Source organism: Ipomoea triloba, chromosome 1 (genome assembly GCF_003576645.1).
Source record: "Ipomoea triloba cultivar NCNSP0323 chromosome 1, ASM357664v1".
Lineage (NCBI taxonomy): Eukaryota > Viridiplantae > Streptophyta > Magnoliopsida > Solanales > Convolvulaceae > Ipomoea > Ipomoea triloba.
This window is the reverse complement of record NC_044916.1, coordinates 31487689-31502872: the sequence shown is the minus strand read 5'-3', so window position 1 is coordinate 31502872 and position 15184 is coordinate 31487689. Positions and strand designations below refer to the sequence as shown.

At 35.5% G+C, this 15184-nt stretch overlaps 2 protein-coding genes across 2 annotated transcripts; one reads left to right on the top strand and one right to left on the bottom strand.

Moving 5' to 3' along the window:
- Window positions 1–986: 986 nt before the first annotated feature.
- On the bottom strand, window positions 987–3068 carry LOC116018898 (chalcone synthase E). Its single transcript, XM_031258929.1, has 2 exons — window positions 2804–3068; window positions 987–2184 (listed from the first exon to the last, which is right to left on the bottom strand). The coding sequence occupies exons 1-2, from the start codon at window positions 2979–2981 to the stop codon at window positions 1193–1195; spliced, it is 1170 nt and encodes a 389-aa protein (XP_031114789.1). The 5' UTR covers window positions 2982–3068; the 3' UTR covers window positions 987–1192.
- Window positions 3069–8376: 5308 nt separating this feature from the next.
- Window positions 8377–15074, top strand: LOC116031778 (dihydroxy-acid dehydratase, chloroplastic). Its single transcript, XM_031274088.1, has 14 exons — window positions 8377–9048; window positions 10085–10156; window positions 10780–10827; window positions 10944–11098; window positions 11727–11921; window positions 11989–12100; window positions 12205–12274; window positions 12367–12425; window positions 12543–12666; window positions 12796–12866; window positions 13403–13504; window positions 13965–14045; window positions 14458–14616; window positions 14721–15074. The coding sequence occupies exons 1-14, from the start codon at window positions 8485–8487 to the stop codon at window positions 14769–14771; spliced, it is 1863 nt and encodes a 620-aa protein (XP_031129948.1). The 5' UTR covers window positions 8377–8484; the 3' UTR covers window positions 14772–15074.
- Window positions 15075–15184: the final 110 nt, after the last annotated feature.

The window sequence follows — 15184 nt, the reverse complement described above, 5'->3', positions numbered from 1 at the left end:
TAATCATTTCAATTCCATCCTACTACCAAACATGTAAAATACTTTCACCAAATTTCATTACCAAGTATTTAATTCTCATTATGATTTCAATTTCCATGTGCGTATAAACACTTTCAAAGATTAATAATACCTCCGCCTACCATAGTACCATAAATTCATATTATATTTGTGTATGTATTATTAGAACCAAACATACCCTACCCTTAAACACTTTCACAGATTAATAATACCCCCGCCTACCATAGTAGTAAAGTACCATACATTCATATTTGGTGTACTATTAGACTAGTCCACTTCCCTTTCATGTATGTAACCATCATTCTAATTAATTTGGAGCCTAGCTAGTTCATTGAATCAATATAAACCATCATATTTCATTTACCCATGCCAGTTATCTTAGCTCATCGCTTTAACTTTATAGATATCACCTCCACAATCCTATACTAGTTTCTTGATCGAATCCAAGGTTTCAATCTCTTCAATTCAATATAAATAGAGTTAATACCCAAAATGTCTTGTACTATAATCATTTTTTCTCAATTTCGTCATAAATGACTTTGGTGACCCAATGTAGTCCTAGACTTTTGTGTTTTTGCTTAACTTAATCATCTGTATATTATTCCGTCCATTTGGTGTTAAATATAGAGACAATTCAGTAATTTCAATATTGACATCTCTTTACTCTTAGACTTGCAAAGTGTGAAATCTCTATTTCTTTTACGAATTACTCTCAAACTTGCGAATATAAAAATTGATTCGTAGGTCTGGGAGTAATTTGTAAAAGAAATTAAAGATGGATTTCGCACTTCGCGGGTATGAGAGTAAAGAGAGGCCGGGTAATATTGAGATTACTGAATTGTCTCTTTATTTAACACAAATTTGACGAAATAACAAAAGGATGACTAAATTGAGCAAAAACACAAAAGTCTGGGACTACATTAGATCATCAAAGTTGTTTAGAACGAAATTGAGAAAAACAACGTCCATTTTGGGATATAATTAATTAATAACATTTTTTATCAGTATGGTAAAAAGTACAGTGTAATAATAATGGGGCTGCAGGTATACATAATACATTATTTAGTATTATTACACATGTTTTAGACATAATAAAACACAATCCACGTGCCATGGAAACAATTACAAACTGAATTCCAGCACCCAATTCAAAACACACAATACAACATATTAATTAAGCCGAAACACTATGAAGAACAACGGTTTCAACGGTCAAGCCAGGCCCAAATCCAAACAGCACTCCCCACTCAAGCCCTTCACCTGTGGTGTTAAGCCCTTCCTTTGAGGAAGCCTTCCTCATTTCATCCAAAATAAACAACACGCACGCACTAGACATGTTCCCATACTCGCTCAACACATGCCTCGTCGCACGAAGTTTCTCCGGCTTAAGCTCTAGCTTCGCTTCCACTTGGTCGAGAATAGCCGGGCCACCGGGATGAGCTATCCAGAATAAGGAGTTCCAATCACGAATACCCAGAGGCTCAAACGCCTCGTTCAGGCTTTTCTCAATGTGCTTTGATATGAGCCCCGGAACGTCTTTGAGTAAATGGAAAGTTAGCCCCACTTCCCGGAGGTGCCCGTCAATCGCGCCGCCGCTATCCGGGAGGATAGTTTGGGCGGCGGAAACGAGCTGGAATAACGGCCTTTCAATCTCAGCCACTGGATCAGAACCAATGATCAGAGCCGCCGCCCCGTCCCCAAAAAGGGCCTGGCCCACAAGGCTATCCAAGTGGGCATCACTAGGGCCACGGAACGTAACCGCCGTGATCTCCGAGCAAACCACTAACACGCGGGCGCCTTTATTGTTCTCCGCTAGATCCTTGGCTAGCCGGAGAACCGTGCCGCCGGCGAAGCAGCCTTGTTGGTACATCATGAACCTCTTCACGGATGGTTGGAGCCCGAGAAGCTTTGTGAGCTGGTAATCCGCGCCCGGCATATCTACACCGCTCGTGGTACAAAACACCAAATGGGTGATCTTTGACTTGGGCTGCCCCCATTCCTTGATAGCCTTCTGGGCTGCTTCTTTCCCGAGCTTTGGGACTTCCACAACCACTATATCTTGCCTGGCATCCAAGGAAGGTGCCATGTATGCACAAATGTTGGGATTTTCTTTCAAGATTTCCTCGGTTAAGTGCATGTACCGCTTACTGATCATTGATTTTTCACCTGCATGTATATAGTAAACATTACCCAATTTGGTATAAAACTATAAATATCAGCCATTACAACTCAAGGATAAACCCTACTCTGTAATCCTAGCAGCAAAGGACCACAAGGAAGTAACCAATCTAGGTTGTCCCCCTGACAATAGGCAGCTCCCATTGGAACTAAATTTGTAATCTTGTGGTTATTAAGTTAACCAATTTAGGTGAGATTGCTCTCATCAGTTGTTTCTTTTAGATTGTATCATTATCCTAATTGACTAGAAAAAAAATATACTACCTCCGTCTCATTTTGGTTGTCAAGTTCGTTTAACGAGACTTGACTGAAGTTATTATTAATCGAATTTTTCATAATATTAAGTTTAGCATTAATATATAAATTTTATATATTTAGAAACTACGTTAAAAATACTATTAAACACAAAAAATTAAATTTAAAAATAATTACTAAAGAAAATAAGCAATGAAAAAAGAGTTGGTTTGACCCGTGGGACAAGTAAAATGGGACAGAGGGAGTAAATTTATATATACACATTCATAACAAGAAAAGTGACATGTTCTAATAAAGAGAAGAAGAGATGGAGAAGCTATGAAAGGGGAAAAAAACATATAAATTTACGTACACATGCGTTTGAATTTTTCTTTAAGTTCAACCATGTGGTCGCTATTGGTGATACGAAAATAATAATCTGGATAGGTGCTCTGATCAACGCAATTGGGGGGAGTGGAGGTTCCTATAGCCATGATGGTGGCCGGACCCTGGGCACGTTGCGCCTTCCGTACCTCTTCGACGGTCACCATTTTCTAGCTTGCAGGGATATGATGCCACGGGCCGACCAGAGAACAAAATATAATGTAATTACTTAATTGTTTGAAGATCAGAGAGACTCAGAATGCGTAGAATGTGCAGAAGCTAAGTGGTATTTATACCCGTAAATCCAAAGGACAGGGAGCTGGGCGGCACGTGACTTCCACTCTTACTTTGGTTATTTACTCTCATCTGCCAAATTTCCCACGCTACAATAATCCTTTTCTTACCTAATTTTCTAATTACATTTCTGATTTCCCAATTACCTCATTAGTCATTTCCCAATAATATTATGGTATAATCCATTGTTCCAGTTTCTCATGTAAATTGAAAATTGAAATTTATAAAAAAAAGTGTGGTTCATATATTGAATATAGTGCGGTTTATTTTGCCATGAAACCACAAATTAATTGAAATATACGAGTTTGCTACAGCCGTGAATTTTGACAAGCTAAGACATCTCATTTTTGAACGCAATCAGCAATTTTTAATGGCGGCTTCTGACACCTAATGAATCTGGCAGCCACAATATATTCATGCATGATGTGGTTAAGAAAATTTTAGTAACTATAATTTTGGAATCTTGTGTAAATGTTGTTTGGGTGGTTTGTTGTGTATACAAATAAATTAGAACAGAAAGATAGGGTCTCTCAAAGAAAGACTTGTATTAATTATTATTGTAATTGTTCTTCACAATACGTGAAATTATTATTTATAATATTGTATTCTTTAATTTTAACTAATTCTGATATAATGTTCTACTAATTCTATATATTAATTAATATAATAATTCTTGTTATAAAGTTCATCTAATTTTAATTATACAATAACTCTCATGATTAATTATTCATATTTCTATGGGCCTATCAAAACTTCAGAGTGACGAATTGAAGGGATTGCCTGATTGGTTGTCCCAATAGTCAACAATAAAACAACGAAATTAGTTTTTTTTTTTTTTTAATTTTAACGTAGGACATCTGCTATCCTTACTACTGGGTGATCAATCTAGGTTTGAACCATGGCATGCCCATAAAGTTTGATTCAATAAATTAATGTTAAAATGTCAAATTAAAATGATTCAATGGTTTAACTCGAACTGATTTCATCCACAATTTTACTATAGTACGTGCTTAGTACAAAAGAAATTGTGGCCACAGTATAACCAGAGTTAAAGTTGGCACGAGTTTAGCTCACTGATTTAGTAGACAGTATTTGAGATAAGAGACCAAGATTCAAATCTTGACAACAACAGTGTGAGATTATGTTCAAAATAGGTAGATTTCTTGTGCGCACCTGTATTTGACTCTGTCTGTTGAGTCATTGAGTCACCATAATTAACATCCTCCGGAATGTTCTGTCGGGTTTTTGGAATTGGAGATTCAACCTTTTGAGAGAAATGTTGTGCTGTTTAGCTTGTTGATGGACGGTCATGTATCTAAACATTAAAGTCTTGTGAATTAATGTTCCGATCGATTTTCAACGGTTAATAAAGACTGTTAACTAAGTGGTAGATGAATTTTGTGGTGGTGAAGAAAGATCCAAAGGGTTTTACGTGTGAAGATGTATAACAAGGAATCCCTGCATGCATTTCCTGCAACTATGACTAATAACCAACGCCGCACCATACATGCACTCTTACATTTTTCTTAGTTAGACCACGAGGTGTCTTGAGTAAACCTTAATTATATGAGGCATTTTTAAATTTATATCATACTTAACCTAATTATCATTCACATCGGGCTGGCTCAATTAAGTAGCAAAGTGCTGGTCATATTAATTTTTCCATGAGGTTTTGAACTCCTAACTTCTTTTAAGAAATCAGAAATGAGAGTGCATGATCACTGACGTCAACCAAACTGGTTCCATCACCGTTTACTTTTATTTGTGTATGACTTTGAGTTTTGAACTTCTCCATCCGTATGACAATTTTAAATAAAAATATGATGTTTGAATTTTATATTTATGTAACAAACACTGACAGTGACAAAAAATTGAATGTACATGCACTGCATAGTTTTATTAGGTACAAGTACAACTTAACCTCTTCTAATTAAACAAAAGAATTACGGAGTAACATACAAACAATCAAGAATGGAGAATATGATATAGGCACATGGAAGAGAGATGGTATGCGCTATGCCTTAGAGCTAAATTGAAAAGAAGTTTAGTCTTTATTTAATATTAAAATATTGATAAATAAAAATAGTTAAAATTTGTAGTTTAAATTATATTTTACAATTCCTTAAGATAGTAAATTTTAATCATTTTATTTGAAAGTATAGAGAAAAAAAAAAGAGAGAGAATTTATATTTTATTTAATAATAATGTAAACAATTTTGATTTTTATATACTCTGTATGTTTTTACAATATATGCATAAATAAATAAATAAAATATTGGTCTAGTGGCACCTGGTGTCTCAGTGCCTCAATGGAGGCAACTGTCTTTGTGCTTTAGTACTTTCTCCATGTAGTAGAAAATTTTTTTATGGCATTTATAGGGATACCCCATACTACCCTAGTTAGGAAAACTAAACCAACTAATTGTGTAGAGAATTATTGTGAACGCTTAGAAATTTCACATCCAATTTCATTTTTTTTTATGAGAAGAACTGTGCACCGTGTAAATTTACGGTACTCTAACTGGCAAAGTACCAAAAAAGTAAACCAGTATAGGTTGTCCATATTTTGCGGGTTCAAACTAAGAAAATTAAACTAATAGATTTGTTCCATAAAGAGTCGAACTCGAATTGAAACACGAATGGGTATAATTAATTAAATGGTGATGTGAAGTAGTTTCCCGGCAAGGTGGGAGCTGAGGCTGACGCAATATAATGGTGGTAGGTTTAGAGAGAGAGAGTTAGGTAAGGCACACGGCCATTAGTTCTCCACGGCATTGGAAGAGCTTGAGGAAGTGACTTTAAGTGGAGAGTTGAAGTGAGAGCCATCCCTTAGAGTTACCAACCCATCTACTATACTTGGCAAATTGCCTGCCCATGAAAACAACAGTGCCCGCTGGCCTTTATTTTGCTCCTCCTTTTAAGTTACTTTAATTTAATGCATGATCCCATCCCCAATCCTGCATGCCTTGCTGTTGCCTAATAATTGGAGTTAAGATCCAAACCAATTGTTTCGATCTTTTCCTCCCTGCTGATACAACACTATATATAGTATATATTTACCTTTTATATATCACCCACTTCTTCACGCTTTATATCTGATTTAATTATAATCAAAATCAACTCAAATCATCTAACCTTCAATCATGGAAAATGTTACGGAGTATTTGTCTACTCTTTACATTTACGCTCACAACATATATATAGACACCTCAATATTAAAGTTATTGCATCATCAGATGTAGGGTCATCTAACATTGTCATTCATTTATTGGGACAACTCCCCGATTTCAGTCTTATTCCCTTTATAAAAGTTTTCATACTAGTATTCTAAAATTATTTTTTTAGATTTTTGATTGTCTGACTATGAGTTCATTACCATATACCAAAAGTAAACATATTCATGTTAGGTAGGAATTCAAGAGTAACAAAGTCTTTAGCCTATTGAATTTACCCTTAATTAACAACATGCATGTTCGATTTACATAATTGATTTTGGGGGAATAGAAATGTTATTACATATGGAATGCAATATACAAAGAATAGAATAGGATTTCTATTATATTGTTTGGTTCGCTAAATGAATAAATTCATATATATTGTATTACATATTATTATTATGCATACATGGGACCCGTAGAAATGATTAGTCCTCTTGAAACGAGAATATCAAACAAAAACAAACAATGTACTTAATAAGTATGTTCACGAGAATGTGATTTTATTCTTGACTTATTTGTATGAACTAAATATGTTGTAAGTGTCCATTTCTTGATATAACAATAAAAAATTTACTTATATTCATGGGCTATTCATGAATTTGGAAAGAATCAATTTGTAATCAAAATTTGATTATCAAATACCAAAAAAATAAAATTAATGTAACAACTTTACTTAGGAGCCGGTGTATATTAAGATATTAATTTAAGATAATAGTGCGCAAATTATGCTAGGGACCCGGGTCCACCTTGCAAGGTAGATCCGGGTTCATGTTCATAATTTTAGAACTCTATTTTCACAATTTTATATCTTAATATAAAAAAAATTACATTACTCAATATTCACAATTTTTGAATTTTATATTCACAATTTTGTTATATATATTCAAAAATTATGTTATACTACTGAATATAGGGTTCTAAAATTATGAATATAAAGTTTTAAAATTGTGAATATAGATTTTTAAAATTATAAATATGGACCGATGTCTACCTTGCAAAGTGGACCCGGGTCAATGGCATAACAACTCTAATAGCGTTGCTCATTTTAAATTTGTCAAGACAAAAGTATAAGGCCTGATGGATTTTGTGAACCAAAGATGTTGATGGCAATTGTCAAATGGATATCTTGTCCAATGTATAATAAAACCGGGCTTCGAGAGCCCATTGTGTCTATTAAAATAGGCAGCGGCCCATTTTATTCGACCCAAATGTACAATTCCGTTCCATACATGGGCCTAGGGCCTGCTATAGCATTCTCTATTTATATAATTTTCTTTTGTTTTTTTTTTTTCTGAAATAATTTATATAATTTTCTATGTGCAAATAAACTGGTGATACACGTGAAATTTGAGTGTAGGGTCGTGCAATAGTGTTTTGTACTGCGGAGTATATTTTTATGCATTTCTTTACACCATAGAAAATAACGACAATTATTCTAAAGATTTGGTAAACGATATTCATGTTCCAATTTATAAACATTCATATTCAAACTATATTAATGCAATAACACCTTTCAAAAATTAACTGTAAATAGAGTCTAATAGATATTTAATTCATAACTCTTGTAATTTAAGATTAAAAAAAAATAACACGAAAAACATAAAGTTTGTTTTATTTCGTGTTAAATGTTAAATCTTATTTATTCTTTATAACAAATACATATAATAAAACTTAATAAAAAATTTATAATGTCATATACTTTACAAAATCATGTATTATATTTAAGGGTGTATAAATGGTAAGACATCAAAATTCAAATATAATAACTTTATAAAACACTCAACATTATAAATAAGAGTATTAATGGGTGTACTATTAACTATATTACAATGTAGTATTCCAATATTAACTCCATAGAGGTCCCCTCACATGTGGAGAGTGCAACCGGGTACCACTAGACCACAAGGTATTTGACAGTTATTACTATATTGTAAATAATAATAAAAAAGAATGCTATTATTACTATATATATATTTTTTTGAAAACATTACTATATATTTTTTTAAAGGGCTATTATTACTAATTTGTAATTATCCTATTTTGACACTATTTGGAAACCCTTGAAAACCCAGAGAGTCGTGTGCCAACGCCACTACCACTTCAATACTGAAGCATTTCTGTCTTCCCTGAGGGCTTATCGTCGCCGACCGCCGTCGCAATGCAAGCCAACTTAATATCCTCGCGTACCCTCACACCTTTGCCTACCCACAACTCTTCTACACCAATCTTTAAGACCCGTTTCTCTCCATGTAGGCCGGGGCAAAGAAAGCCGCCCATTTTCACCATCCAGGCCGTCGCCGCGCCGGAAACGGTTCCTCCGCCGCCCCAGACTGCCTCCGGCGCCGAGAAGCTGAACAAGTACAGCTCGCGCATCACGGAGCCCAAGTCCCAGGGCGCCTCGCAGGCCGTGCTCTATGGGGTGGGCCTCTCGGATGATGATATGCATAAACCCCAGGTCGGCATTTCATCCGTGTGGTACGAAGGGAACACCTGCAATATGCACTTGCTCAAGCTCGCCGAGGCCGTGAAGGAGGGCGTCGGAGAGGCCGGCATGGTTGGGTTCAGGTTCAATACTATTGGGGTCAGTGACGCCATTTCCATGGGGACCAGAGGGATGTGCTATAGCCTTCAGTCAAGGGACTTGATTGCTGATAGTATTGAGACTGTCATGTCTGCTCAGTGGTACGATGGGAACATATCTATCCCCGGCTGTGACAAAAATGTGAGACTTTTTAAGGTTTTCTCATTTGTTTTTGTTGTCTTTCATAAATTTTGTGGTATGTCATAAATGTGGACTTTTGCTTGGTTTTTCTTTTTATTAATTATGGCCCATGGTTAAGAACTTTTATATGTTTGAGAGGCAGAAGATAATAGATATGCCTCTCTTTTGACAGAGACATGATTGACTAATCAGTTTTTCAAAAGGGATTTCCTTTTTTAAGTTTGGAATCTTGACCTTGTAAGCACAATGTTTTGCTAATTAGGAGATATTCATGATTAGTTCATAAAAAAATTGAGATGTTTTGCCCATTTAAGGTAGTACAAGAAAATTACTGACTCAATAAACTGAAAAGAAGTTAAAAGATATATGCTTTGAAGAAAATATATGAAGCAACTGTGCCAAAGAAATACTCATTATTTTCTTGCAATTTGTGTAAATGTGTTGCACCAAATAAAAAGCAGAGGTTTTAAGCGCAAATCCTTTTACTCTAAGGACATAAATATGTATCTTTTCAAATTATTTAGCTCAATAAAGAAAATTTGTTCAGCTTTTTTTCAACAACAATAATTTATTGCAGAAAATGTATGATGGTCTTTTTCTCATTTTCTCTGTTCTATGGTACCATAAACTGGAATAATTAACATAATGCACCACAAAACTGAAGAGTTACAATTTCACTTTAATCAGTGTTAGTTTGTATGTGCATTGTTCTATTATCTATGTGTATATTTGGGGATTGTGAGATGGGTAGTTTGTGTATCTCTATATTATAATTTCAAAATAATAATAAATTTTAAAAACCCCATAAAAGCTGTGATCCCTAACAGCACTATCGTCTTGAATGGATCCATGTTATTGCTCAAAGTCAACTCACAAGAAAACTCATGCTTCCTTAATATTTTTTTTTTGTTTTTTAATTCTTTATTTATTTTCTCATAATAATAAATAATTTCTTAGTCTTAATGTCCTCTTTTCTTTAGTAATGCAGCGTATATCGTCTTTGTAATTTTGTAATTTATTGTTATTGCTGTTGCAGATGCCAGGTACAATTATGGCAATGGGGCGGCTGAACAGGCCAAGCATCATGGTTTATGGTGGAACTATCAAGGTCAGATAGCCACTTCTCTTGAATGATCTTTTACCTTATAGGCACCTTTTTTTTCTACTTGAAAAGAGATTCATTTTGTACATTTTCTAAAATCCTGCTGGTGAAAGCTACTCCGTATTATATTATCGTGGCTGATGAAGCAGCAGTTTCCTTCAATATCTTTAGCCAGTTTTACTTTTATCCACAGAAAAGTTTGTCAAGTAAAAACCCATTTTCGTATCCCCCAAATTATTTTTATTAAAAAAATGAATTGGAGAAAAGTGGAAGAATAACCCTTCATGGACAGAACTCCTCCCCTGTAACCATGAATTCATCCCATGAATCGATGAATGTAGTTAAGAAAGTAATATATATTTTTTAGTGCAAAACGAACCTTGGGGTCCCATATATCCAAAGTTGCATCCACTCATCAAGTCAATTTCAATTAGTGTGCATTATGACATATCTTATATTTGACATAAGATTTTGGGGGATCTCTAGTACATGTAGAAATTATCATTCTCCTTAAGTTCAAATGTGTCTTTGTATAAGATGCATCTAACAAGCTGTCTATCAAATCATATTACTTGTTGCTAAGTTTATTATTTTATTTATTGCTAAACCTTAATATTTGTTCCATGCAGCCTGGCCATTTTCAAGGACACACATTTGACATAGTCTCTGCCTTCCAGGTGCAAACATGCAGGGCTACTTGTGCAATGCCCCCAACCCCCCCCCCCCCTTCCCCTCCTCCTTCTGTTTTGCCATAGCATTGTTAATGAAGTAGTCTTCTGATCCTTCATTATAGGTTTATGGAGAGTATGTAAGTGGTTCTGTTAGTGATGAACAGAGGATGAATGTAATTCGCACTTCATGCCCTGGAGCAGGGGCCTGTGGTGGAATGTATACAGCAAATACTATGGCATCTGCTATTGAGACAATGGGGATGTCACTTCCTTATAGGTACAAAAGAAGTGATTATGTCTGCTTGCATAGTGATATATTTCAAAAAGCTCAATTATGTGGAAAAGATGTGGAGTTTGGATAGTTCATTAGTGAGATTGCTCCATGTAACATCATTAATTAGATATAACTTAGTGCCATGAGGCCCACATTAATCCTTGGCCAGTATATTAACCAAGTTGCACTATGTACTTCTTCCACCTTGATCAGCAAACCCTAATGGCCTAATCTTATCAGTTTGACAATGCTGTCCAATATTTATTTAGTTAAGTTACATGTTTGATGCTGATTTTCTCAGAACCGTCTCCATTTTTTTTTTACAAATCTCTCTCAACCCACTGACCATTTTGCTTTACAAATTGCATCCTTAAAACAGTCTCAAATTGCCTCGTTTTCCTCCATTTTTCAGCCTATTGTTTATTGGTGTTAAGAACTAGGTTCACAGAAAACTGCATACCTTCACCAGTTTATCATTCTTCTTCTCACCTTCCAGGTTTAACCAAGTATAGTGTAAGCACTCCTGAAACATAGACAATAATATGATCAGCAAAACTGTTGCCTTATCTGAGTCATTGCTAACATTTGAACCCCTTCTTCCTCCCCCTTCCCTCTGTGTGGTTTTCAAAAGCTCTTCAACACCAGCTGAAGATCCTCTGAAGTTGGATGAGTGCCGCCTTGCTGGCAAGTATCTTTTGGATTTACTAAAGATGGACTTGAAACCCCGTGACATCATTACTCCAAAATCACTGCGAAATGCTATGGTAATGGTCATGGCACTAGGTGGATCAACTAATGCTGTTCTACATTTAATTGCTATTGCAAGGTGAGTAAAGATAATTATGGTTATTTTTCACTGATAGATAGGAAACTCATTGTTAGAACCTTGGCAGGTCTGTTGGGTTGCAACTACATCTTGATGATTTCCAAAAGGTTAGTGATGAGGTTCCTTTCCTAGCAGATTTGAAACCTAGTGGAAAATTCGTCATGGAGGATGTGCACAAGGTATATGCATTAATATTTGCACGATTATCTTATCACTTTGAAATTTGAATTGTATTAGTTCACTGCCATTTACTTTGCTGAATTGATGAAACACTGTTTCATAGATTGGAGGCACACCTGCTGTCATTCGCTACCTATTGGAGCTTGGGTTGTTAGATGGGGATTGCATTACTGGTAATAGGTTCTTGACTTTTATTGTCAAAAGTCATAATATTTGGTTGTGTACCATCTAAGATGCTTATTCTGATCAGTTCTTTAATTTGTAGTCACGGGAAAGACCCTAGGTGAAAATGCAAAGCTATTCCCTTCTTTGGCAGAAGGTCAGGTAGGCCCCATCCAATCTTAATGTGCTTCAATGATGTAACTTGTTACTTCTTTGGGTTTGCTGCTACTTGAGATTTGAGGATGTGACACATTTCTTTCTTGTGTATCTTTTCTCTAGCAAATTATAAGACCTTTGTCTAACCCCATCAAAGAAACTGGTCACATTCAAATATTGTATGGCAATCTCGCACCGGAGGGCTCTGTTGCAAAAATAACTGGAAAGGAAGGACTGTTTTTCTCAGGTGAGTATTTTTTATGTAATATTTAAATGTTTCTTGTGTGCACATGTAGAATCTTGTTTTCTTACTTTCATCAGTTTGAAGGTTTTTTTTTTGGGCTTTAGTTAATTATTGTAAAAATTTGTCCTCTAGGTCCTGCTCTTGTTTTTGAAGGAGAAGAGTCCATGATTACAGCTATCTCAGAAGATCCAATGAGTTTTAAGGTGAGAGATTCATGTATTTTTTGTTCAGTTGGAATGTTGGATGGACTATCCAGTTTATTGCCACTTTGCAAAAAGTGTTACCGTGTTGGAACTCTTGTTACTGAGTGCTGGTCAGTTTGGTCAATTCATCTTCATGGAGCTACTATTGTTAGGAGTCTATAAGTAATTCAGGGTTACATCACTAAATTAGGGGAAAATAATTCTGGGATTTTTTTGGTTCCCTAAGCAGGCAAATCTTATGACTTGGATTCTTTGAGCTTGCCACATTTTTGCCATACAGTGGAAAAAACAAGGATCTCCATGTATTTGGTTGTGAGGCACACCCATTAGAGGACTAAAACTGTTTCTGTTTGAGCAACATTTGAGATTTTCTGTCAAGAATAATATTAAGTTTTAGTTCTCCTCTTTCCTTGTTTGAGTTTAATATACAGCTCTAATTGGACACTTGGTGCATAGAAATTGGTTTATTTTTTATTTGTGCATGGATTTAGGTTTTACGGGCATTTGACTTTTGTTTCACGTCATTTTTATTGCAGGGGAAAGTAGTAGTCATTAGAGGGGAGGGTCCTAAGGGGGGACCAGGCATGCCTGAGATGCTGACACCAACCAGTGCAATAATGGGAGCCGGTCTTGGAAAGGTATGATCTGCTTAGGCTGAGCTTTGATGGTTTACTATTTTTTCATTGATTTCTCGTTCGTATTCTCATTATGATGAATATACATCAATTATATCTCTTGGTGTGTGTTTGCTTTTGTGTGTGTGTGTTTGTGTGTTGGGGCGGGTCACGGGTGGGTTTGAACAAGTGTTTTCATCGACTGTGATGTACTTTTTTGGCCTAGTCAGTTGGGCTAAACACAAGATAAAATTGGCTTTTAAGGCTGGATGAGGGTAAAAAGCCTCTTTTTTCAAGAAGTTCCAAAGTTGGGACTGTTCAAGAAAATATCTTTTTCAAGAAATTCAAATTGGGCCAAACAAGCACGTTATCTATTTTGCTCGGTCAATTCTTCCTCTCACCTCTTAGCTAAAGTTGCATTGGTGAAAATTTGTGATACTCGTTTTCCTGCTTTTCTTCATTAATACCGTATATAAAATTGCAGGATGTTGCATTGCTTACTGATGGAAGATTTTCTGGAGGTTCCCATGGATATGTTGTTGGACACATATGTCCTGAGGCACAGGTATGTTACTTTATGAATCAATTTGAAAAATTAATTCTTTGCCATTGTAATATTCTCGTTTCTAATGTCTTATGTTGGTTGATTTCTGTCCACTTGTTGCACAATTGATTTCACTTAATGTTCATGGTTCCCGTCTAATTAGAAAAGCTATTCTAGGCCATTCCTGTTCATCTTTTTGTCTTGAATATTATAGTGCAGTTTCCTAGATTCACGAGCTAGTGTCATTCTTTTACAATGTACGATGAACCCATATATCAATGTGAACTTTTCATGACGTCGGTAAGAGTTTTGAAGTGGGGGTTTGGCTGCATTTAAGTACTTAAATTATATGCTAGAAGTAATCCCGAAGAAGTATGGATTCTTAAGAACACCGTGATGAGTTACTAAGAATGTGAAATCCAAAAATTTGCAGGAAGGTGGTCCAATTGGTCTTGTTCAAAATGGAGACATAATTACCGTAGACATTCAGAAAAAGAGGATGGACGTCCATTTAACAGATGAAGAATTGGAAGAGCGACGAAAGAATTGGAGCCCCCCTCCCTACAAGGCAGACAAAGGGGTTCTTTACAAGGTACTTAAACTATGCCTCAAAATGAAGATCTATGGCTATTGTTTATTGTTATTTTTTCTATAACTATTGTAACGCCATTTCTTCATCGGCTTCTTAAATTTCAGTACATAAAAAACGTGCAATCTGCATCAAGAGGATGCGTGACTGATGAGTAGAGGCGCGGTTTATATTTGGTGTGTTGCGTAGTAAACCTACCAATGAACCCCCGAGTCGCTAGAGGATTTGAGCGAGGCATTTGTGCGGCTTATTTAGGCGTCTGCGGTCCATAGAGGGTTATGAACATCTTGTGCAATTGATGTAATGGCTTGTTCTGGAATTGCAGAACCTGAATCTTGTTTCATCTTTGATTTTGATGTTATGTAATGCTTCCTTTTTGTTTTTTTTTTTCAAGGGTAATAAACACAATCACTGTCGCAATTATTTTATATATATGCCAAAGACAATACTCTTTCTTCTTCTTTTAGCTGTTGTTTCAAGAATTTTTCTTCTTTTAATTTTCTGAGGAATTTAAAAGGTGAGAAAGTTATTTTCATGTTTGGTGTAATTTTTTATTTAGGAAAGTTCAGGT

What these genes read in the sequence shown, in the direction of transcription:
- LOC116031778 (XM_031274088.1), top strand. Translation starts at nt 8,485, where the DNA reads ATGCAAGCCAACTTAATATCCTCGCGTACCCTCACACCTTTGCCTACC. An exon ending in CATTTAATTGCTATTGCAAG is followed by an intron (nt 11,922 to 11,988) that starts GTGAGTAAAGAT and finishes GAACCTTGGCAG; the next exon opens with GTCTGTTGGGTTGCAACTAC. An exon ending in AGATGGGGATTGCATTACTG is followed by an intron (nt 12,275 to 12,366) that starts GTAATAGGTTCT and finishes TTTAATTTGTAG; the next exon opens with TCACGGGAAAGACCCTAGGT.
- LOC116018898 (XM_031258929.1), bottom strand. Translation starts at nt 2,981, where the DNA reads ATGGTGACCGTCGAAGAGGTACGGAAGGCGCAACGTGCCCAGGGTCCG. An exon ending in AGAAAAATTCAAACGCATGT is followed by an intron (nt 2,185 to 2,803) that starts GTACGTAAATTT and finishes ATATACATGCAG; the next exon opens with GTGAAAAATCAATGATCAGT.